The sequence below is a fragment of the Carassius auratus genome, chromosome 4, assembly GCF_003368295.1.
Source record: "Carassius auratus strain Wakin chromosome 4, ASM336829v1, whole genome shotgun sequence".
Classification (NCBI taxonomy): domain Eukaryota; kingdom Metazoa; phylum Chordata; class Actinopteri; order Cypriniformes; family Cyprinidae; genus Carassius; species Carassius auratus.
In genome coordinates this window covers 28,662,080-28,686,336 of record NC_039246.1, presented here as the reverse complement: position 1 = coordinate 28,686,336, position 24,257 = coordinate 28,662,080, and the positions used below count along the sequence as shown (strand labels likewise).

Below are 24,257 nucleotides of genomic sequence, written 5' to 3'. Positions count from 1 at the left end.
CCAGACCTTAGTCACCCAAGATTGATAGAAAACAGCAGTCAGGCGGGTCTAGTGTGGAGATATCAGCATCTTTTCCCTCAGAAATATATGCATTCTAGCAAGGTTCAGGTGTAGCAAAGCAGTTTGGGAGATGTAGTTCTTCATGGGACAAGGCTTCAAGGCTCACTAGGGAGGATTTGCAAAATATATATACCTGTATAGTCGCCACACACACGCACACACTTTTCCATCCCATCCTTTCCAAACAATCCCACAAAACATTCAACTACTGTGTGTGAGACACAAACAAACACCTCCATCACTGGTTCCATCATAACCAATGCAAGCATTCCTCATAAAAATAAATATTCTTAACAAAACAAAGGTTAATGAAACTATTTGGAAAACTTTCTGCAAAATAATTGGCTATACTTGAGATGGCAGCTGCCTGCTATTATACTACTGGGAGGTAAATAAGATTTGGAAAAACTGACCAAATAAGACAGTAGTGGGCCAAACCAGACTTACATAACCGTGTTGACTATCTGAACGGAGAGTGTATCAAATTCTTAACAGCTGGTAGATTGTATATCATCAAACGGTGTGCCATCTTTTAATGTTAAGCCTCATAAAATCCAGACGGCTTCTGTCTGGCTGTGGTCATGGACTTATGTGATGGGAAGCTTGCACACGGTGGTGGGCTGTGTGTCATGAGTGACCTGGGAAGGATGGCGCTGACTGCCGGTCAGTTTAGTTTTAATAGCATACATCACTTCTTAGGAATGCAGTAAAGCCAGAAAACCAGATGAGAGGTTGGTTCGGCAAGCCTTGTGCGTATCTGTGGTGCTGAAATTATGTACTTATGTCTTTGATTACTACTGAAAAATCAGTAAAGAATATGAAGCTAAAATCTGCATACCAAATATAAAATAAATAATAATAATAAGAAGAAGAATTAACACAAAATAATGTAAAACAAAATATATAAACTTATGAAATAGTAAATGGACATTTGTAAACTGACATCTTTGAGATTTTATATACGTATTACAATTTTTATACTTTATACAATTTTTATTTTTATACTTAGTATAAGATTATTCAAAATTAAAAATACAAAAATTATTATTATTTTTTTAATAAATCAGGGTGTATGGTCATCATTTAAATGTCAGGTTCACTGAGAATGTTTATTCAAAATAAATAATAGAAAAATGAATAAAATATTGAAATAAACAAACCATGTAGGGTCTATGATCATAATTTTACTTCAAAGATGTCACGTTCAGTTAGAGTGCAGATTTAAAACAGAGTATAAAGTATAAACAAAAAAATCTATAAAATTATTAGGAAATGTAATCAGAAAAAATTATAATAAATGTAAACAAATAAATAATTTAAACATATCACTATGCTACAAAAAATAACTATCTCTTGATAGAGAGAGTCAGATTCAAACACTAGTTATATACTCGAGAACCATGGTTTGTGCATGTGCATTTACTGCTAGGCTATAGATCTGATGCCGTTGGGTCTTAAACTGCTCTGGATCAATCTGACTGCTGCAGTGCTCATACCTGTCCCATAACAACAGCTCTATGACCTTATCATCCATTCCTCATATGTCACGTCCCCTACAGCTCACCCCTCTCTCACTCCACTCATCTGTCAGGCCTGTGGGGCAGGCACATGGTGCTGAGCTCAGGTTGGGACATCATGGATGAAGTTACACAGCAGGGGCAAGTCAGGGCAAACCTGTGCAGCTCTACCTGATGCAGGTATGTCCGGTTTGCATTTGCCCCCAAATCATGAAAAACGGTACATCTGCTGAATGATAAAAATTGGCTGCAGAAGCACTTTTTTTTACATGATACATATATATTCAGTCACTTATTACACTTTACACGCTCATTTCAGTCTGGTCTTAACTGATGGCATTTAGCTTTGGTTAGAGGATAACACTGTTATTTTAATATCACTGGGATACAATTATAATTTTTGCCAATATTTTGAATCAGTATTTATTTCTATGTTTTCTGTTTTTATGTTAATTTCGGATAAAGTCAAATTTTACTAATAATAATAATTAGTCTTCCTTCATGTTTTTATTCATTCATTCATATTCATTCAGTAAATATGACTACATGTTTCTTTTTTTATTGATTTTTATTGCGGTTTTAGATTATTTAAGTTAAAAATGGAACTAAATGAAAATCAGAAAACTGCTTTAAAAATTTTTGAGATAAGACTTTACTTAAAGCCTTTATGAAAGTATTAATTATGCATTAATTATGCCTAATAATGCACCTTATAATGCATTGTATAAGCTTATGTATAACTGTAACCAATACATTATAACACACATCAATTCATTGCTACACTATGCATTTTAAATTTGGTTATAGTTATTTACAGCAAGATATAATATATTACAATGCACATTATGAAAAATTATCATGCATTATACCCTTTATTAACAAATTAAAATGCATTATGATATAGTATAGTTCACAGTAACAAACAGAAATTAAATAGTTCGGTATTTTAATATTAAATGACTCACAGTTATTAACTACAAAATATACACTGACTAACACTGACACTATATATCTTCTTCTTCCAGTAATATTCCGGCAACCACAGTTGGCAGTTTTGTTGTTGTTGCTGTTATTGACCATAAATGTTTTTATTTGACCATAAAGCCTGTGTCTCCCCAAGCCAGATTTTTTCCAGCCCAACTTTGTCCAATCCCGTTAATTTTTTTGGAAGAGTACTCTGTTGTCCAGCTGTGTTCTCCCTGTCTTTCCTGTCTGGACATTATCATACACGGAAAATGAAAACCTTAGCATCCTGAAGATCCCTGGAAAGCTTCTTCACACCAGCTCCACGAAAAGGTCCAGCATTTTCCAATTTAGAAATCTGTCTGCTTGAGGATTTCTACCATTTCCTCTTTTCATCTCACCTACATGAGTTTACAGTGACATTAGTGGATAAATTCCCAAAACTACGCACAGGAAAGTCGACAACTGCGTCTGGGTCTTGATGTTTCCAGTCAAGTTTCGTTATTTCCAACCTTCATTTTTCCTGGCCTGGATGCTTTGGAGACAGACAGATATGTTTGTAGACAAAGGTTATATTGTAATAATCCAAGTGAGTGAATTGCAACATGTTTTACAAATCTATCTGAAAACTGATTCTCCTGATCTTGTCAACAGCTTTATAATGTTTCCTCTCCTTAGCTTAAGTTGCTATTTCTACTTGGTCTTACACTTAAAAATGACTTTTACTGGCAAAACCAAATACTGTCAGGCTGCTACTATAACCTTTTAATCTTGTTTTCTGAGCTGAGTCATGATACTCATTCATTATACCTCATATGGTTCCCATTACAATATGTCTTTGTCAGCAATAAACTGATTTTGCAAAATTTTCAATATGGCTTATGTTTACTGTGAAAAACAGAGTAGCAAAACAAACCTTGGTCTGTCAGTCAGCTTCATGAACTACTTTTATTAACAGGTATTGAGATGACGCTACATGAATCATAGCTATCCATCACTTAAGTCACAGACAACACTTCACTTTAGAGATATTAAAAGCGTCTCTTTATTTGTGATGATTTTTCTGGCAAAAACAATATTGTGAATCTAGCTATGATTCAGTGAGGTTTTTTTTAAACTAATCTGATGATTTTGTCTAGTGTGAATGTGTTAAAAAAAGGGGGAAAATGTAGCTGATATTTATTTCTATGAATCAGTTAACATATAACATTATATAAACATATATTAAAATATTTGTGTAAAATATATGCAGTTATACATATAGGTGCATGTAAATCAAAATACATTTTTTTATGTAATTTTTTAAAAAAGTGTGTAAATTGTGCCCTGATTTCAAGTGATCTTTATAATGTATTTTACATTTTATGCAACTTATTTGAATCTATGTGGATTTATTAATATTTGCTCTGAAATGTAACAAATATAATAAAATATAATAAGTATTAATAAAAAATAATATATAATAAATGCACATAAATATATGTATATGTGTGTGTGTGTGTGTGTGTGTGCGTGTATTATTATTATTATTATTATTATTATATAACAACAGTAATTTAAACAGGGTGTGTGTTTGGGAACATTTTTGTCACTAAAATATAAGAATAAACAAAGAAAGAAATAATATATTAAAATATGAATTAATAAAAATATTACATTTACAAGCTCAAACAAACGTATATATAATATTTATAATTTTTGCTTAAGTTATACCCACCAGTACTTTAAACTGGATGGGTGTTTTGGGTAAATTAGTGTCACTAAAATGTCTAAGCAAAAGGTTGAAATTGTCTGTCTGAATATACAAACAAACAAACAAATAATATGTAAAAATATGTATTAATAATCTTGTGTTATATATTAATGTCTCTTTGAAATGTGGGGACTTTACATAGACGTCTATTACTTTTATACTGACCAAACAATATTTTCTATCGCCTAACCCTAAACCTACCCCTTTCAGAAAACCTTGTGCACTGTTACACTTTCAGATAAACATATCTTACTATTTTATATATATATATATATATTTTTCCCTCGTGGGGACCGAACATTTTTTTTTTTTTCAGGTTTTACTATCCTTGTGGGGACATTTGGTCCCAACAATGTGGCACGAACACACACACACACACACACACGCACACACACACACACACACACACACACACACGCACACACGCACACACACACACACACACACACACACATATGTGCATAGTTTTCATAATTTTTACATTTTAAAAATGAGGTGATCTTAAACATCACTCTTGGTTTTTAGAGCAAAGTGCTGTTACTAAAAAACAATATGTTCACGTTGTAAAATCCCAGCTCAGCTCTCTTCTAAATTAGTTAGAGGCATTTAGACTCAGTTTGGACACAAACAGTCAAGTGTTGGGTGATCCTGAGGCGGACAAATGCACCTCAGACACCTCAGTTCTGCCACAAACAGACTCGGCGCTGAGCCTCACATTGGCAAACACACACTCACACACACACACATGGGAGCACATGTGCCACAGACGGCTGCGAGACTCATTTCAGACCTCAGTATATTCACTTAATATAATAGCAGCAAGCTAGTTAAGACTCTGATGCTGTGAAGGCATGTGAGAGCGAGAGCTAATCGAAGCTCACACTTCAGCACTGATCTATTCTGAGGGATACGTCTCCCAATCTGAGAAATATTCAGAGTTAACTTTTAGTTTTAAAAGTTAGTTTTAATTCTACTTTAAATATAATTCACTTTGTTTTGTGCTTTTGCCATTTTACTATTGTCTTTTTGTAAACATATCTATTAACGTAAAGAAAAGTTTCTTTTTTAGCACTTGAACTAGTTGCCAGTGCATAATTTTTTTTAATTGTCATTCAGGGTTACATTTTCATCTAAGACTTTTCAAATAACCTTTTTTTTTATTTTTAGTTAACAATAACAAAACTATTTTGAATGCTGCTTTTATAACATTTATGTGCTAATAAAGTGCCTTTATAACTTATTTTACACTCTATCTCACAATAATCTTTAAATTTTTTTGCTTATTTAACTATTTTTTTAAAGGCAGGAAACAGGCTCTCATCACAGAAAACTGTGTAGATATAAAACATGGTCCTTTTGTGTAGATATATGATTATGGGTGATATTTATACTTTTTAAATCTCACAACATAAATAATAAACACGCCATTTGGAAACAAAAAATCATTTATAGATATAATAATCATTTTATTATTAATTTTATTCCCACCTCTGCTCTACTCACTGTAAAGCTCTTGTCCAGTGCAGTGTGGTGATATTAGCTTTTTCCCTCAAGTAAAAAGAGATGCTTTAAACTGCCACACCACCTTTTACACACTTACCTCTCTGACACACACACACACACACAATCCCCCCTCAATCTCTCTCTCACACACACACACACACATACTGCACTTCACCATTGAGTTCTGGAGGAGGAGCTTAATTATTAAAGCACAAATGACAGTAAAATGTGTTTGAAACCAGACACAACTCAAAATATTGCAGCACAAAATAATCCACAAGGGGTCACCAGAGAGAAACGAAAGGGAACCTGCTGGATGTATGATTAAAGTAAAAAAAAAAACAAAAAAAACCTGTGTGTTATAATACGTTTACAACACTTGGACTGTCCTAAAAGGATCCCAACCATATAGATTGCAAAAAGTAGCAATGTATTTGTTAGTGAATGTATTGCCCTTCCATTGCATTCTTCATAGTTAAAGAATTTACCTAAGTCAAAAATAATCTTATATTTTTACCATTTCGATTCCTTCTTTAAAGTGCCAGATTGATATGTATATATTGCTTAGAGGCTTTGCCATTATCAAATCAGGAAATGATATAATATTTTTTCATCTCCACAAAAGCTACTATTAACGAATCCCTGTGTTTAAACAGACTCGTGACTATTTTTTAATTTTCATAAAGTCTGTATATGGTCGACTGGGAAAACCGCATTTGTCTGCAGTGGTGACCGAGATGACACAATTGCAACTATTATTTTCAAAAGCAGCTATTTCTGTACCAGAGAAACTAAATCCAGAGAAAGAATAACCGAAAACTGAGAAGAATTAAAGGAAATTAAACCACACAATTAAAATGACTGAATGTCTTATTGCGAAAAATTGTATTTTGTGTTTTTGGACACAATAAAACGGCCTCATGAAAGCCTCTGAAACCCTTTGTTCCTCAGATTGACTTTCCATGAAAGTGCTTTAACATTTTGTACTTCAACCTGAGCAATGGTTGTGTAATTCATCTAGGCCTAAGTGACACAAACACAGTTCTGTTTAGAACAGAACTAGCACCCAAACGTTACATTTTTACCGTAGCTCTTGAAGGCCTTCTGCGACTGTAGCATCCATCATAGAAATCTGTCCTGTGTGTTATTTTGAGGCATCATTCGGTTTCATTTACCTGAAAACCAACCCTGTGCCCGAACAAACCCGTTCAACCACCCAGTGAAAGTTCCCAGAAAGCAGGGTGAGAGACTTGACTGTTTATTTGGTTCGGAGCCCTCAAAATTGGCCAGAGAGATTGAAAGAGAGAGAAGAAAGGGATTACCTTTATTGCCGATATATTAAAGTCCAAACTACTGTAAGTGCTTGTGCTTCAAAGCATTGATAGGATTCTTTTATACAGCATTTATATACAGCGTCTATACAAGAGACATTCATGACTCTCATGAAAGCAGGAGGTGTCCATGTCTGCCGTGTCCCTCACGGTCCTTCCAGACTGAAACACAGACGACCAATAAACACGAAAACAGAGGAAAGAAACACATGTACAAGCTCGCATTTAACACGGCAGTCACCAGAGTAGAAAAAGCATGCGCAGCCTATAGGTTCGGGAGTTGCGTTCATGGTAAAGACAACATAGTTTATTCTACATCTCGAAGCGCTATGTTCACCTGGCTAGAGCTGACGGCATCTGAGGAAACTAATGAACACAAATGCCACCGAAGCATCTGAACTGAGACGGAGGGAATCTTGAACAGTTTTCTCCCATTTCAATTGATTACGAGAGAAACGGCATAACTCTTTTTTTTCTTTCTTTTTTTTTTACTTTTAACAGCACAATCTGAACTAGCGCTACACGGAAAGTAATAACTGAATACATTCTAGCATACAAGCTCTTGTTAATGGCACTGGCTGACGTGTGTTAACCCCTTGCTGCCCGCTCTGCAGGCCAGCGAAGAACATAGAAGAACATGGCTTAGGTCCAGGAGATCCAAAGTGACCTAGGTCATTTCATTATCTGGGTGATGTGCGCTATTGTTGGATATTCTAAGTGGTCATGGCTTGTCTTTCTTTATTTTTCAAAATCATACATTTTCTGTTCTCCTCTGCACTTAATATACAATACTGTACGTTCCATACAATACTGATATGCATTTGGTTATTTGAATATCTGTCCAGTAATCTGCATGTTGAAGATGGGATTGTAGTTTATTTGGGGGTTAACTAAGATATGAGATTTAGACTAAATTATGTGCTTGAAAGGATTAGGTCAGACAGGAAGGGGCGGGATGAAAACAGTGACTGAGCTGTCTGATTGGACGCTCTATTTCTTTCTGTAGTTGCCCAGTTGAATGGCCGAGCGGTCAAAGACGCAGCGGAAGGTGATGGGCTGGACCTCCCAATAGGGCACTGGATTACTGAACAGGCTGATGCCTGAGTACATGGCCTTCTTTGTATTATAGCCGGGTGGGCAGAAGTCCTCTGTTCCCACAGCAGCGATCTTGTTGGCGTGAAGGTAGATCACCTGGAATTGATTGAACGAGAGTGTGACCAAGTGTGACTTAAAGATGTGTGGAACTGGCGTGCCAACTTGTGTGAGATCTCTCACCTGAATATATTTGTGTTCTGGCAGGCCGGACGGGACTGAAGTCAGCATGTTATTGTCCAGGTGAAGTTCCCTCAGGTGAGGCATGTTGGCCAGAGAGCCGTTCTCCACCACGCTGATCTCATTGTGGCTCAGACCCAGCCTGAAAACGCACACCGTGGTATTAGATTTAACAAAAACAACATAAAAATGTGAAGTAAAACAAAAAACCTAAACAGAACTGTTTCTATTTTAATATGTTTTCAAATGCAATTTATTACTGATGATAAAGCTGAATTATCAGCAGTCATTACTCTAGTCTTCAGTGTCACATGAGCAGATCATTGTAATATTCTGATTTGTTGCTCAAGAAACATTTCTATTTTTATTGCATTGGTGCAATTTTAAAAAGCAATTGGTACAAGAACTCTTAGTAGTAATATACAACAGATCATCAAAAGTGCACTTTTTACAAACATTTCAGCATATTTTCAATTGTGTTAGTGCAATGCACACAATCACAAAATATCCTTTTCACTACACAAAATATGTGTTTCATGTATATAAATGTTTCATTCACAGTAACTGCCTTTCACAAAGCTTTTACTATGAAACTTTTCATTCATTCAGTTTAATACACTTGTGTATTATTTAATCTAACTCATCTTAATGGTTAATCAGTGAAACATTTGATTCATCTGTAGATATAAATATAGTAAATATTTAGTTTCTATAGAATGTGATTGCAATTTAAGGATAACTAAATGCACCAAATTATTCTTACACTAAAAGTGATTTCGGTGATAAAAGTGGTATCAATGTTGAAAACAGTTGTTCTGCTTATTATTTTTGTAAATACATTTCATTGATGAAACTGAAAAGAACGGGATTTATTTGGATCAGAAAATTTTTGTGACAATATTTGAATCATTAATTTAACTTTTGATCAATTTAATGCATCCTTGCTGAATAAAAGTATTAATTTCTTGAAATAAATAAAAGTATTTTAAGACTGCCAATGTTGTTTATTTATAAACAAATAAAAACATAGGCAGCCTTGAAATACTAAAACAAAACTGTGACAACTGACAACAAAACCTGTCATAAGGGTCAATTTAGTATGATTTATACATCAACTGTAAGCTGAATAAATAAGCTTTCTTTGATATATTTAATGACAATATTTGGCCGAGATACAACTATTTGAAAATCTGGAATCTGTAAAATATAATTTTGAGAAAATTACCTTTAAAGCTGTCCAAATGAAGTCCTTAGTAATGCATATTACTAATCAAAATTAAGTTTTGATATATTTACAGGAGGAAATTAACAAAATATCTTAATGGAACATGATTTTTTATTTAATGCCCTGATGATTTTAGGCTTAAAGAAAAAATATTTTGACCCATACAATTTATTGTTGGCTTTTGCTACAAATATACCTGTGCTATATATATATATATATATATATATATATATATATATATATATATATATATATATATATATATATATATATATATATATATATATATATATATATATATATAAAATGAACCTACATTCTCAGTGCTGTTTCACTAAATAAAGAAACATTTCTACATATATTATACATTTCCCTCATCAAATATAATCAGAATGATGAGCCCAACAGCAAAACAATCTTCCAGTGTTCTCATAAAGCAGTCTGTATTCGAGTCAATTCTCGGCTGTGATTCAGTCTCGGCATGTACACTGGAAAATCTCTGTAATATGAATGTTCTAATTTCTCTGTGCGATCCAAAGCAAACTGATCCATGCAATGATGTCATGGTGTTTGAGTCTCACATGGTCGTTCTCATGCAAATTCAAAACAAACCTAATGAAATCTGAATTATTACTTCCTTTGTAACAAACTCTTTCCCCTCTGAGTCAGATTTTGCTGAGGTTTTCAGCTATACAGAGACATATTTAGATGTTTCTGTTCAGACTCAAGTTTGGCATGAAAGAAAAAGGACTTTTTGTTTGCATAACAAATTCCAAATATATTAACAAGAAAGGTGCATTTACTTGGACAGGTTCTTGAGGCCCTTCAGACTGTCTGCAGTCACTTTGGTGATCTTGTTTCCATCCAAGTGAAGTTCAAAAAGAGAGCTGGGCAGGCCTGAACATTGTTGGAGACATTAATGAAAAAACTGATATTGTATTGATACAATTCACTGAAGTGAAATGGGCCTCAGGAGGGATGATTCTGTACCTTTGGGAATGGAAGTGATGTTGGTGTCAGCAATTCGGATGTAAGAAACCCTCTTCAGATCAGCAAAGGCACCATTATCAACTCCGGAGCTACTCAGAGGGTTAGAGCCCAGCTCTGGAATGGGACAGAGTCAAAATATGCACTGGTTCATTTTGCAATATTGTTACTCTGTTGATTTATTATTTATTATTAATGTACAATTTTCTTTGAGTGCAGAATAAAAATAAGATAAAATAAAAAATAATTGTGACTCAAACCAAAAAAAATTATCAATAACAAATACTACAGTGTTACCACAAAAACTAAAACAAATGCTAAAAACAAAAACATTTTTCATTTAACTGAAATAAAAAACAAGCAAATGTAAACTTGGAAAACCTGAAACAATATAAACAAAAACTTCAAAACTAACTAAAATAAAACAACCACATTTTTGTTTAGCTTTTTGGTACAATATATAATAAACACATGATTAATTACATTTATAAATGTTTATACATTTGAGTGCAGGTTTAAATAAATAAATAAATATTTAATAACGCAGCTAACCGAAAGTGCGCCAACCCAAAAAAGCCACTTTCACATATCGTCTTCTAATAAGCACTGACAAAAATTCCTACCCATAACGATGACATTGGCCATGCCGGCAAAGGAGGACTTCTTTATCTTGTTAATCTGGTTCTCGTGAATGCGCAGCTCCTGCAGGCTTTTCGGTATGTTAGCAGGAACATCCTTCAGGAGATTCTTGGACAGGTAGAGTCTCTCCAAATTGATCAGAGAAGAAAAGGCCTTGGCATGAATGATGGTGATCTTATTGTTGACCAGGATGAGTGTCTGAACAACAACAACAAAAAAGACATTCCTTTAGGAACTTTATGGCAGATGCAAGCTATTGGTATAATTCTTTAGTTATTAAATGCACAAATTAAATGTTTCAGTGATTGTGTTCACCTCTGACACTTGCTACAATCTATACCACATTCCAGTGCATACAAATCTTCATTTTTATGTTCTGATTGCATTTAGATCCAGGCGCTGTGTGGATGTTGGGCTTGGAAAGCGAGAAACAGCAAAGGGGCCTCGACGGGAGGCTGCATATTTATTAAAGTTCAGGAGGCTGGACAATGGATCCACTCCAAAAGTGAATCATTACACTTGTGCACCTGGGAATGACACATTTCTCACACTGAGAGCTGTTTTCTGGAGATGATGGATTGTTAACACGGAGGATTTCACATGAGTTTGCCTGAAGCTCTGTTTTGCAAAGTTTTTCTGACGATCTCAAGAGACTTTTTTGTAGTGCTTTTGAAAAAATTATAGCAGATATTTGCCTTCAAAGATCGCTGTGGTAGCAACGCATATTTCTAGCACCCAATTCCACATTTGGCAGACAAACAGCGTTGGAGTGTTTTCTCTGGAGAGTTTTGCTGTGCTGCTCAAGCATTTGTTTTTGGGAAAAGAATGACTTTTCTTTTATGTGGAATGAGGTTCGCAAATGGTTTTGATTTGGACTTTATGTTCTCTGCATTGAATTGACGCTTTCAAGGTCATAGCAAAAACAAAACGCTGTCACTTCCAGTTATCAGCAGCAAGCAGCCAATTGATCCCAAAACTTATATATCAAAGAGAAATAGGATTTGTCTCATGAGGGCTACTTGGATTTAAAGGGGGACTGAGAAATGTCATTGTTTCTATGATCCAATTTAGACAATTAAAGAAAAAGCGAGAGAGAGAAAAAAAGAGAGCAAAAGGGACAGAGTGAGTAATTGAATATCTCACTTGGAGACTCTTCAGGCCTTTGAAGTCGTTTTCTTTGATCTCTGAGATCTTGTTGTTCTGCAAATCCAGGAGAGTGGTCTGAAGTGAAATTTTTTCTGGAACGTTCTTCAAACCTGAGAGGCACAAAACCACAAGTAGTAAGAAAAATGACACAGAAGAAATGGGATATGAGCTGATCTGGGCTTTTATGGCTAGAATCTACTTTAAAATCAAATCAACACAACACACCCTGATATGAACAAAACAAACAACAAAACAAAACAAAACAAAAATCCTTGAAGAGTGTATATTGTGGTACTAAATACAGCAGCCACATTCCTAAAAAAAAAAAAAAAAGTTCAATTGCAGAGAGATTGTGAACTCTTGGTTTTTGATGAGCTCCATCCATCATTGTATAGACACATTTTTTATAGAAACATATCTATTAACTTTTATGAGCTACAATTCTACATGCGTAACTAAAAGAATCTCTTAAAAAAAAAAAGAAGGCTAAACAGGGATATAAACAGTTTTTACTGTAATTATCTTATTATAAATCATATCATCGCTTAAGAATTAATTTCTCTTCATCTTTATTCATCTTAAGTACAACTATAAGGCACTTAAAACACTGAAAACAACATCAAAATGAATAGTGAATCAACTCCTTACAAAACCAAGAGGGTTTTATAAGAACTCCATAGACTGAAAAAAAGTCTGAATGTACAGTTGGACACCGGACCAATCCATATCCAAAGTACAACACAGTGAAGAGTTATGATGATGGTTCACGAAAGTTTTAGTGTTTGGAAACAGTTCTGAAAACTAATCATAGAACACTCTTATGCCAGATATCTCACAGTTTTTCTTGGAAGGATTCTAAAAGCTGTACGATGCTGTCAATTGAAAAAGCTGACATAAGATTTCCACACAAAGGGAATTTGATTTCGCCAACATTGGATGACAGTGTGACAGAGGTTTAATTTAATGTGCTACAGACCAGGTTACATGAATGGAACATATAGTGAAATCAAAAACATATGGTAACACTTGATTTTAAGGACCAATTCTCACTATTAACTTGTTGCTTATTAGCATGCATGTTACAAGCATATTTATTAGTACTTATAAAGCAATTATTTATGCTTTATACTGAATGACCATATTTTTAGACCTCATACCTAAACTTAACAACTACCTTAACTAGAGAATTGCTCCTCCCATTTGTATGAATGTCTTTGCATATAACAAAAATATACAACCAAGTTGCACACTTTGAATAAAAACAGCACAAACACACTTTGTTTTTTCCATGCGAAACATTTCACAAAGTTTGCTTAGAAGATGTGCATCCTTAACAATGTAATTGTATATATTTTTAAGTGTCCAAAAGCTTTTTGGGGCCACTGTATATCATAGTGCTTGGTTCAAACATAAGAAAAACGTAGGAACAATGAGGTAAACACACATGCACATATATACACATAAATATATCTGCTCTAGCAACTCTAAAAGCTTTTTAGGCAGAACATTACACAGACATTGTTTGGTTTGGCTTTGCGGTGAGTTTCCTCATCACTGCATTTGTGTAAACAGTTTAAGCATATGTCCCTGTCAATTATATAACCACAGGACAGAGAACACAAAGATCACAGTTGGACGTATCACTGCTGCTGAGATATCTCTCATATGTTCCTTTGGTTTGGCTGTTTAGACTCATTTTCTAGTGGCTACACATCTCGAACAAAATCACGACAATCAATTTAGGTCAAAATTAGTTCATTATGGAATATATTATCAGCATGTAACCCAAAAAGCACTAACAACATACTCAAAACTATAGTTGTTTGAGTAAATAAGTTGGAATATCAACCCAAATGGTGATCAGATAATCATAAAGTGCAGTCCATTGACAACCAAGTGGAACGAACATTGAACTATTCAAAAAAGAAACTGTCCTCTGTGGTTAGAAATACTATTTAGCCACTGAAATCAGCAACTGAATCAAAATCAAGAGCGGAGAAAAACAAAGAAACATTATTAACAGGCTTCTTATACTGGTAAAAACATGGGACGCTGTTTAATTCAAAAGATATTCATTACAGAAATCACACTACAACTGTGGTCCATAACTCTCCAAAATGAATATTTTACACTTATCTCACTTGTAACACAAAAAATGCTAACCTCATATCAACTGGTACCTAAAAGAGGGAGTATCTCACACTTACAGCCCATTTGTTAGGAAGTAAAAACACAAGCGGGCCCTTAATCAAACTTTCTTAGACAAACCAATTCATATTTGCCATTAGTTGTTCTTGGGTTGTGGTGCTATTTCCAGACGGTTTTCCCTCCAGCTGCAGAGCTGTGTAAACTGGGTCGCATATTTCACTGAAAAGAGGTGAAGTTAGACGGAGAACAGGCCTGTCGGCACACCTATCCCCCCTCCCTCCATTCTTTCCCAGGTCTGCTTCATGCCAAAAGACCTGCGGAGCAGATGAGCACTGGAGGCCTCAAATATTCGCTCTTCTCTTATTTGTCCTCGTTCTCGCTCATTCCCTGGCCACTTTCACTGGGGATGAGTGTTAACATTGCGAAAGAATTACTGTTTTGTCATGTCAACAGTATTTCTTTCCAAACAGACATTCTGTCTATCAAACAGATCTCTAAGTAATTTCCTGTTTATAAAAAGACTAGGCTAACTGAGAAAACATGTATCAACTTTACATTACAGGATAAAGCATGCTGGGATATGCTTTAATAACCTTTGTTCACTCTATGTTCTGTAAATTTATAATGCCTGTTAATATTACATAATCATTTCCAATTTTAATATGACCCTCTGACTTAATCAAAAACCTGTAGTCAATTATAATTGAAGAATTAATCTATCTGTAAATTCCATATAATGTTTTTGGTTAGTTTCCAAATACAATATTGTACTGCATTGTTGTTGCTAATTTAAACATAATGGTCACACTTTATTTTAATGTCCAATTCTTACCATTAACAAACTATTAACTACAACTTTTTGCCTCAATAAACTCCTAATTTGCTGCTTATTAATAGTTAGTCAAGTTATTGGGTATTGGGTAGGATTAAGGGATCTAAAATATGGTCATGAAAAATATGTGCTTCATAAGTAAATATAAAAAGCCAATATGTTAATAATAGTCATGCTAATAAGCAACTAATTAATGTTGAGAATTCGTCCCTTAACTAAAGTGTTACCAACAGAACCACATTCACAGATTTGATGCTAAACATGTTTTGAAAAGATAAAAAGGGATCTTATGTAAGAGAAAGTAAACTTAGTGAAACATCAGGGTTAATGGCAGAACAATTAAGAAGGACTATGTTTTGTTTATGATGTTCTGTGTAGATCACAATGACCCAGCAGACAGGGCAGTTTTAGAGGAAAAGAAGCTGTAATCTTTTGGAAGTAACCCTATAAAAGAACAGACTTCACTTTTTCACTTATTAACAAACACGCCTGGGGATTCAATTAGGAAAATGAGGCAGCCGTCTGGAGGTTAGTGCCTCGTCTACGGAAGTAAGGGCATTCAACACCATATGAAAGCATTTAAAGTGGTTTTGAAACAGTGACATTGGTAATTCAATGATGACTCAACAATGGGCAGATCAAACAAAGAGAGAGGTTTTGTTCATGGCCGATTGGCCTTGGACAGTTTTATGTCATGAAATAATTGACATCAGGTGTAAACAATGGAAATGCAAAGGAGAACTATGAATAATATTTACCAGCATGAAAAAAACTGGTAACAACAAACTTTGATGTTGGCTTGACAAAGCCTTTTCTGAAAGTTTTACATTTATTTTACAAACTTAATGTCTGAAGGTTTTACAGTCAACAAATAGGATTATTGCAAGGGAGTTCTGGGTGGTGTACTGCAGCCACCGAAGCCAGCAAACCAACTGGGTCAGAGATTGTAGACTCTACCCGACTTAAAAAGCCTCTGCACCCATATAAAACCTTCTATAGATATGTTTCCATCACCCAGTTTTTATGCAGATTTTGAAATATCAGACAGATAGCTAACAAAATGTTGTTAGTCTGTGGTTTTTCTTTGGAAATTTGACTGGCAAATGCCATCAAGGTTGTTATTGTAATTGATCAGTGCTCACACCCAGCCAGAAACACTAGCTGCGTTTCCACTGTCGGGCCAAAAGCGGGTGTGCTAGTGCATGCCAGGGCCACACATTTCCACTGTTACTACCAGGGCTTGATAGTGCTTCGTCTAGGCTTCCTCAGAGCCAATGGCCTGGGGTTTTTAGGCCCAACAAAAACCTTGGGCCAAAGCGGGCCAGCTGGGGATAGAGGAGTGGTTATGAACAAAGGCGGAGTTTCTCTGCATCTAGAGAGTATCAGCGCCATGGATCATTTCATAAAGCTAACCGTGATAACACCAGCATTAAAGACTTTAAAAAAAAAAAAGTTGAGCTCAAAACTCACTTTCAGTCAGCAGCCAGTGTTTGAAATTACTTGATCCGATGTGGATTATAATCACTATACATGGCAGAAATATTTATAATCGATGCAAAAGACGTTAAACATTAATGTTGAAGAAATCAGACGTCAGCTTCTTATTCTCTATCTTAATTGTGTATTCTTGTCTCGTCTCAAGAGTTTAGCTCCGCGTAGCCTATGTCATCAAAATATAGCTAATAATGTTTTTTTGTTCTGGAGTGTGACGAGTGGGGTGGGGCAGAGAGCCGTGAAAACAGAGCAAGGCAGGTGGAGTGATTTGGAAAGGAGCGACACCTGCGCCACTCATCGATCACCTCCATTGGACTTGAGACCGGTGAGTGCCGCAGGTGTCACTCATTTCCAAATCACTCCACCGGCCTCGCTCCGTTCCCAAGGTTCTCGGCCCCACCCCACTCGTCACAAGGAGCTTTTATAAAAATATAGAAATGATAATTCTTTCTAAATGCATGTATATAGGTTTTTGTGACTTCAAATAAACAGACTCAACTGAATAACAGACTATATTCATAACATTTTCAATTAATTAATTATGATGCCCCGCCCGGCCCGTTTAAAGCACTGGCTTGCACTGGCCCGACAGTGATTCTTTAAAAAAAAAAGTGTTAAATAGGCCTATAGAGATTTCATCAAGCAGTCTAGTCTAGTGTCATGAAGTCGTTACCTAGATCAGAACACTGGGACACTCGCAGATGACACTGGCACCGGAACGGGCAGATATGCTCATCAGGTATCTCGGGTAGCATTGGAGGAGGCGTCTGAACAGGTGGTTTACGAACTGGAGGCATGGGAGAGCCTGAGCCCGGCTCGTCCTCCATCATGAAGTCCATGAAGCCAGACTGACGGAAGGGCAGAGCCCAGCATACGGACACCAAAAGCAGGGAGAGACAGGCCGATTTCATGTTGCTAATGGAGGCCTGGAGGGTAAAATGGAGAAGAGAAGGGGTTAAAGGTGAGAGGCGATATTCTGGGTGGCATCTCAGGACCTGTGATGTTGAAAGGTTAGAAGTCAAAAGACAGATGTTGAGCGCATGAATGTGACTGAGCAATGTGGGGGATAACTAGGCAAGGTCAAGGGTCAAATTTAGGCGTATATTAGATTTTAGACGTCTCTGGTTACTATTGTTGCAGCTTTCCTTGATCTCAGCTAAATACATTTTACTATATTTAATACAACAAGAAAACATTTTTTTAATGAGGAACAATACAGTACCTTAGTGGCTGCAATAAATTATTTAAAATGAGCTTTAAAACATAATTCTTAAAAGTGCTTCAAACATTTTCAAAAGATACAATAGATAGCAAACAATCATTAGAAATAAAAACTAAACATTAATAATATTAAATTCTATAAAATTTCTGAAATTAATCTGGAATATCCATGAGGGCCCCTTGAGGTCCCTGGACCCCAATTTGAAAACCCCTGCCATACAGCATTAAAATGATAACCTTGCACACTACATCTGTGAGAATTGATAGTTGATATTGGGTTTAAACTCCAAAACCGAACTCATTCATGTCCTCATTCAGAAAAAAAAAAAAAAAAAAAACGTCTTCTCTCAAATAGAGTGCACAAAGCTGTCCATGAGCCCATACATAAACATATCCCTGAAGAGCAGCTGGATGTCTCCGGACGACAAAGAAATTGTAAAGTAGGCACAGAAACTCCCAGAGCTCAGTTCAACTTTTCAGGGTCATCTCAGGCCCATGTAATCAACATACAGCATAATTACAGTAGTTCAAATCCTCCGGGCAGCCACGTCACTTGGACAGCGAATAACCACTGTGCCTCTGTTGTTAAAAACCCAGAGCTTGACCTTGACAAACTTCTGCAAAAGAGCTTTTCTTAATTCCTCAAGCAAAAGAAAACACTGATACATACATTCAATCTTAATGCAGATCTATATTACATCAACTTTGTGATATACTCCATTGAGGAACCGTAAAAGGTCTTCGCAATTTCCTACAGGAACAGAAAGTGTAGATACAACCATTTCTCTCAAAAGACTAAGAGGTTTTAGAAGAAAACAGAAAAATAGCAAGTGACCTTCAACATCCAATTTCTCGTCACTGTTGATTTGCATCACAGGAGAGCATGTTGAAACAATTTTCCGAGGTTCCTTTGGCTCAACCAGTATCCATGTTTCAAGAAAAACAATGAGAAATTGTAGTTTTATACAACGGCATTTCAAAACAACAACTTGCCGACCTCAATTTAGACATAGTGTTTAATTTAATACTACGTTTTCGGGCCTAGATACAACATCCATCAAATCAGACACCTTTAATTACCTTTGACCCAGTGGGAAATGAGACACTCTGAGCAAACACACTGCAGTATCACTTTGCCCTTTAACATTGAAGTATTTGGTAGATTTACAGTGCATTCAAGTTAGTTTTATGCTTGTGCGTTCCTGGGAATTGAACCCATGACCTTGCGCTCTATGGGTTGAGCCGCACAAACCGTTTTTTTTTTCTATATGTATTCCCAGCAGGAATGAAGCCACAGTAGGAGTTTAGAGCCTCAGGAGCTGGTCAGCAGTATGAAAAGCCCTCTGAGCATTACAGGCTGTCACCATGAGCGATTCTGTTTGCAGGGGGATCATGGGAAGCTGTTGCTGCATTTGAGTTGCGTCCTGTCAACAAACCACAGGCTGCTATGAGAGCCAAGCAAACAGACAAGACAGATTGACGGTGTCATGGCTTTGTTGGGAAAAAACAGGCAGGGTACAAAATATACATTCACCAATCACAAAACAGGAGTAAAAATTTGCTTTTGAATATATAAATTGATAACTTTATAAGGAATTGCAGCATAATACTTGTAGATTTTAGCTAAAACCACTCAAATGAATCACAATGTGTGAAAATGCAATATATTATAATGGGAGGTATTGGTTCTGGTCAAGTTTGGTTGTAGCACACATACATATTTTATGTGTTTGCATAGACACGGAGTTATAAATTATTAATATTTTATTATACTGACAGCCTCGAAACATTTTGCGAATGAACAACTTCAGAGACCTACAAATATTTATGAATTCTGTTAGATTCTCTGAATATTGAATTTATGCAATCAATAGTTTGATTAATTTAGCTCAGTCAATATGATACTTAATATGATACTTACAATACTTAAAAATGTTCAATGTCATCTGCATCATTATATAACTTTATTCTCTGTAATTTCTAATAATCTCTTTTATTTCAAATGATATATATATATATATATATATATATATATATATATATATATATATATATATATATATATATATATATATATATATATATATATATTACAAAATTACATAATTAACATAATTTATATGTTAAATTATATATATATATATATATATATATATATATATATATATATATATATATATATATATATATTAAAATATCATATCAAAGGGGAAAGCAGATGGAAACCAACTCAACAGGAGGGATGATGTGTTCCTCTAAGCAGGAACTAACTGACCAGTGTCATATGTCTCAATGTGACAACGATTATAGAACTGAGTTTAAATACATTTTTCACAGACACAGTTCTGTGCATAACTACTAGCTTCTTCCAGGTTGTTCCAGGCCTTCTTCTTCAATTTCTCTCTGTCTGCAGGTTGAGCACAAATCTGATCCAACTGAAGTGTTTCACAGAACCCAAAATCAGCACTAGCCTGTTTCTGGTCTTATAAATGTGGGCTTGTAATGATTAAGAGGAGACAGGAAAATTTCCACTTTTCCTCTCTTTCTCCAATAATGTCTACCTTTCTTTTCACTCTCCCTTCTTGTCTTTCAGGATCTTGAGGTCTGGGTTGTGTCACAGCAGGTCTGATTTGTCTCTGCAGTGAAAAAGGGAGGGTTGATATTTCTAGTTTTCTCTCCCTCCCTCAAACAACCAAATCTTGTCTTGTTGCAAATGTCCTTAAAACAAGATGAATTTAAAAACCAAAATACACTGGGACCTATAAAACATCTTATAAAAATATCTTCAGTAATATAGGTAGTGTAGACTATCAAAACACCTAACATAAATCTTTTATATACTCTACACATACACACACTAATTTTAAAGACTGCTCCACCACAGGTGGCTTATGTTACAGAAGTGTAACATTAGTTTGTTCTGTAATTATGGTTTTGTACTACATTATTCAGACTGCATTAACTGAGAAAGGTTGAAATATACAAAAAAAGCACTATAAGTGATTTATAGGATAATGTGACAGAAGATGAGGTCATGTGAGCAAACTTGCTGTTTATTTTACTTTTTAAGTAGTAGTAGAAAATGTACATGGATAAACATTCAAATTATCTGCTGCAGTTAATTGTATGCAATGTATGAATATCTAAAAAGTCAAAAATCAAGATATGTGTTTACTCATATTGTTATATTTTTTATATTATTGTTAAGTCTTGCTTTCTGGTAAAAAAAAAAAAAAAAGTATCAAAATTTAGTTTTTTCTTAAACCAAGAAAAGTTTACTGGCATTTGGAATTAAACATTCATTAAAATAATGTAAATACTGAAAACACAATGCAACTCTACTCATCTTACTTTCTACTCTGTTCACACACACACACACACACATTCATTGCTCCTTTCAGCAATGACTCACAGAAAGGTATTTACAGGCTACAGGACATTTAAAACGTGTGCTCCCTTCATTTTAAAACATACACATAGACCAGTCTTACCATTGCACCCCGAAACCTGCCTTTAATTTATAAAAGCCTTATTTCACTGAGCACTGAATTCCCCAAACACTGAGAGAATGTTTCAGAAATGTAATTATTTGCCCATTCCAATGTGTCGTGTATCAAAACAAAAGCACAAAAAGATATAATACCCAATGAGGACTTAATATTGAGCTTAACAAACTGCACTCCTGGACTACACGAGCACACAAGGGCTTCAATCACTCTGGCTTGTGCGGTCAGGCTGGTTCCAGACCACTAAACCAAACTCCAAAGCCACTGCCAGAGCACAATTAGACTTTCTCACAGAAACTCATCAAACATGGTTGTCTTCAAAAGGACCTACCCGAAAGCCACAAAAAGTTCTTCAGATGTTGAATAAGCAATTGATTGCTGAAGGCCGGCTGATTATTTTGGCCAAAAAATGAATGAATAAAGGTTTGAGCCCATGATCATGACTATAATGTATCTAAGACAATCCCAGTTGCTCACATTTACATTCAAGCACTCTTACACTCATCCTCTCACTTCGTTTTTCCAAGGCAACTGCCCATCTTTCCTCAGCAACTACTTTGACTTTGGTCCAAAGCTCCAGTTTCTTTTCCCCAAATGGTTAAATGGCAAAATAAAGAGAGGAAAAAGTAGGCAGTGACCAGCATGGCTACCATTTAATGACTCTCTCTTTCTAGCATCAAATAGTTGGAGCCAAATGGAGGCCTTCAGCTTCCGAAGAATACTTATTGCATGGCCCCAGGACAGTGTCTTTGAAGAGAGGAAGAGAGGGACGAGAGTTTCCTGTCATGGTACAAACTGTGTATGTGAGTTCTGTTTGCAATTATTGAACGCTGCAAATGAGACAAATAAGGAAAAAATCCCAACCCCAGATCGAACCTCTACTCCAACCCCCAGAAAAGAGAAATACATGACCCAATTAACCCAACTAAAATACCCTGATGAATGTGTCTTAACCCTCGGCTGCCTCCCCCACCCCTCCACTGAATGTTTTGAGTTAGCTGGGAATTTTGTGGTGGGATTACCAGGAAATGCCTTGTCAGACTTGCCTGCGATTGGAAGGAAGCTATATCATTAAATGATTAATGAGACATCCTTAAGAGTGCTGTCATTCTTCAGCTGATATGGCTCAAGGCACTTTGGCTTCCACGCCATGGGTACAGAGTTTAGGATGCGACTTGGAGCGAGTGGGGTCAAGCAGATGCAAAGTGTGCCCAGAGGACGAAATGTCTCTTTAGACAGGTCTATCCAAGAAGAGAAATCCTCTAGTGTTTTCAGGCCTTACATGAACTCTTTCTAAATGCCAAGTGGTGCACAAAAAAGGAAGAAAAACTGGGATTGAAAAGAATAAGCAGAGAGAATAAGGGCACTCGAAAAGTTAATGGCTTTTTCACAACAGTGAGTTTGTGTAGAAGGGTTTCAAAGAGCAAGGATACTTGTCACAATTTGGAAAAGTTCGGAAAAGGTCTTGTCCTCTCCAAATGAACAACAATGAAAATCAACTCTGCGATTTCTTTTTTTCTTTTCTGGCTTGAAATACAGAGGATAGTTTTCTCACAGAATGCAACTTTAATCCACATGCAAATCTATTAAACACAGGAGGCTTTAAAATAAATGCATTTGTATCGTCAACACACTCATGTATTCTCTCTTTTGCATTCAAGTTAATCTTTAAATTCAAGCAAATTCACTTAAACTTCCAATGCAAATTCCGCATTTCTGCTCCAAGCCTTAATGAACTGCAAAAACCACCAAACCACAGAATCCCGAAGGGTTATGGCCACATTTCATTAGTGAAAACCATCCGCCTCTCTTTGAGATGGTCAATCTGTTCTCTCAATCGAAATCCCTGCTCTTCATCACTCAGAAGAGGAAAGTGTAGGGTGAGTTGATCTTACCTGCACGTACAGGAGCTTGTAGAGCTGCAGACGAAGATCCTCAAATCCAGAGAGGGGCTGGAGCCGATGTGCAGCGCGGCAGGCCGAGGGCTAATCGCTGTGTGGACGCCTGCAGCCAAGATCAGGCAGGTGTGCTCTGTCACGGGGGAGGGGATGGAGAGAAGGACAGAGAAGGAGAGAGAGAGGACGAGTGGAGGGAGGGAGGGAGAGAAGGAGGGAGGGAGGGAAGAAAAGGAGAGAAGGAGGGGTTGATTTCTTCGTCCTTTTCAAATGAGACAATTGGAGAAGAAGAACTTCCCCCGGTCTGGAGCGGTCCAAATGCAGTTGGAACAAGAAAAACGAGGGGGGGAAAAGTTGGGAGACGAGAGGCTGCGACTATACAGGCATTGGCAAGTTCCCATACAGTGTCATCTGGTAGAGATAGGGAATTCTGGAGAGGACAAAAGCGGCTCGGCTCCCTCCCTTTTGTAATCTTTCGGCGGACTTCATGCTGCTTTTTTTGCGTGGTGGAAACATTCCCCTCCTTTCCACCCACCATGCTTTTGTTTCTTTTGAAACAAGAAACTTATTCGGTGACCCGTAACCTCAACCGCACACACACGTACAGCATTTCCAAATCCGTATTAGGCTTGTTTATTTGTACGGAGTAACAGGCATGGAAGAGTATTGAATGTGCAAATGGAGGTACCCAAAACGGGGAGGGAGGAGATGGCTTGAGTTCAGCTAGTTACTGAAATCAGAACCCAGTTTTTCTTCTCTCTCTAT

The 24,257-nt window shown here is 36.1% G+C and overlaps 1 protein-coding gene across 1 annotated transcript; it reads right to left on the bottom strand.

The window, feature by feature from the left end:
* Positions 1-7,038: 7,038 nt before the first annotated feature.
* LOC113065466 (decorin) lies at positions 7,039-23,726 on the bottom strand. Its single transcript, XM_026236715.1, has 8 exons — positions 23,493-23,726; positions 17,544-17,796; positions 12,394-12,506; positions 11,235-11,448; positions 10,615-10,728; positions 10,428-10,521; positions 8,403-8,541; positions 7,039-8,318 (listed from the first exon to the last, which is right to left on the bottom strand). Exons 2-8 carry the CDS (start codon positions 17,779-17,781, stop codon positions 8,118-8,120), a joined length of 1,113 nt encoding a protein of 370 aa, XP_026092500.1. The 5' UTR covers positions 17,782-17,796; positions 23,493-23,726; the 3' UTR covers positions 7,039-8,117.
* Between the last annotated feature and the right edge of the window lie 531 nt (positions 23,727-24,257).

Excerpts from the sequence above, each read along its gene's own strand:
- LOC113065466 (XM_026236715.1), bottom strand. The coding sequence starts at position 17,781 with ATGAAATCGGCCTGTCTCTCCCTGCTTTTGGTGTCCGTATGCTGGGCT. Across the intron at positions 10,729-11,234 it reads GGCCAATGTCATCGTTATGG|AGCTGGGCTCTAACCCTCTG; the intron begins GTAGGAATTTTT and ends GTCCCATTCCAG. Across the intron at positions 8,542-10,427 it reads GGCCTCAAGAACCTGTCCAA|GCTGGGTCTGAGCCACAATG; the intron begins GTAAATGCACCT and ends GTGCGTTTTCAG.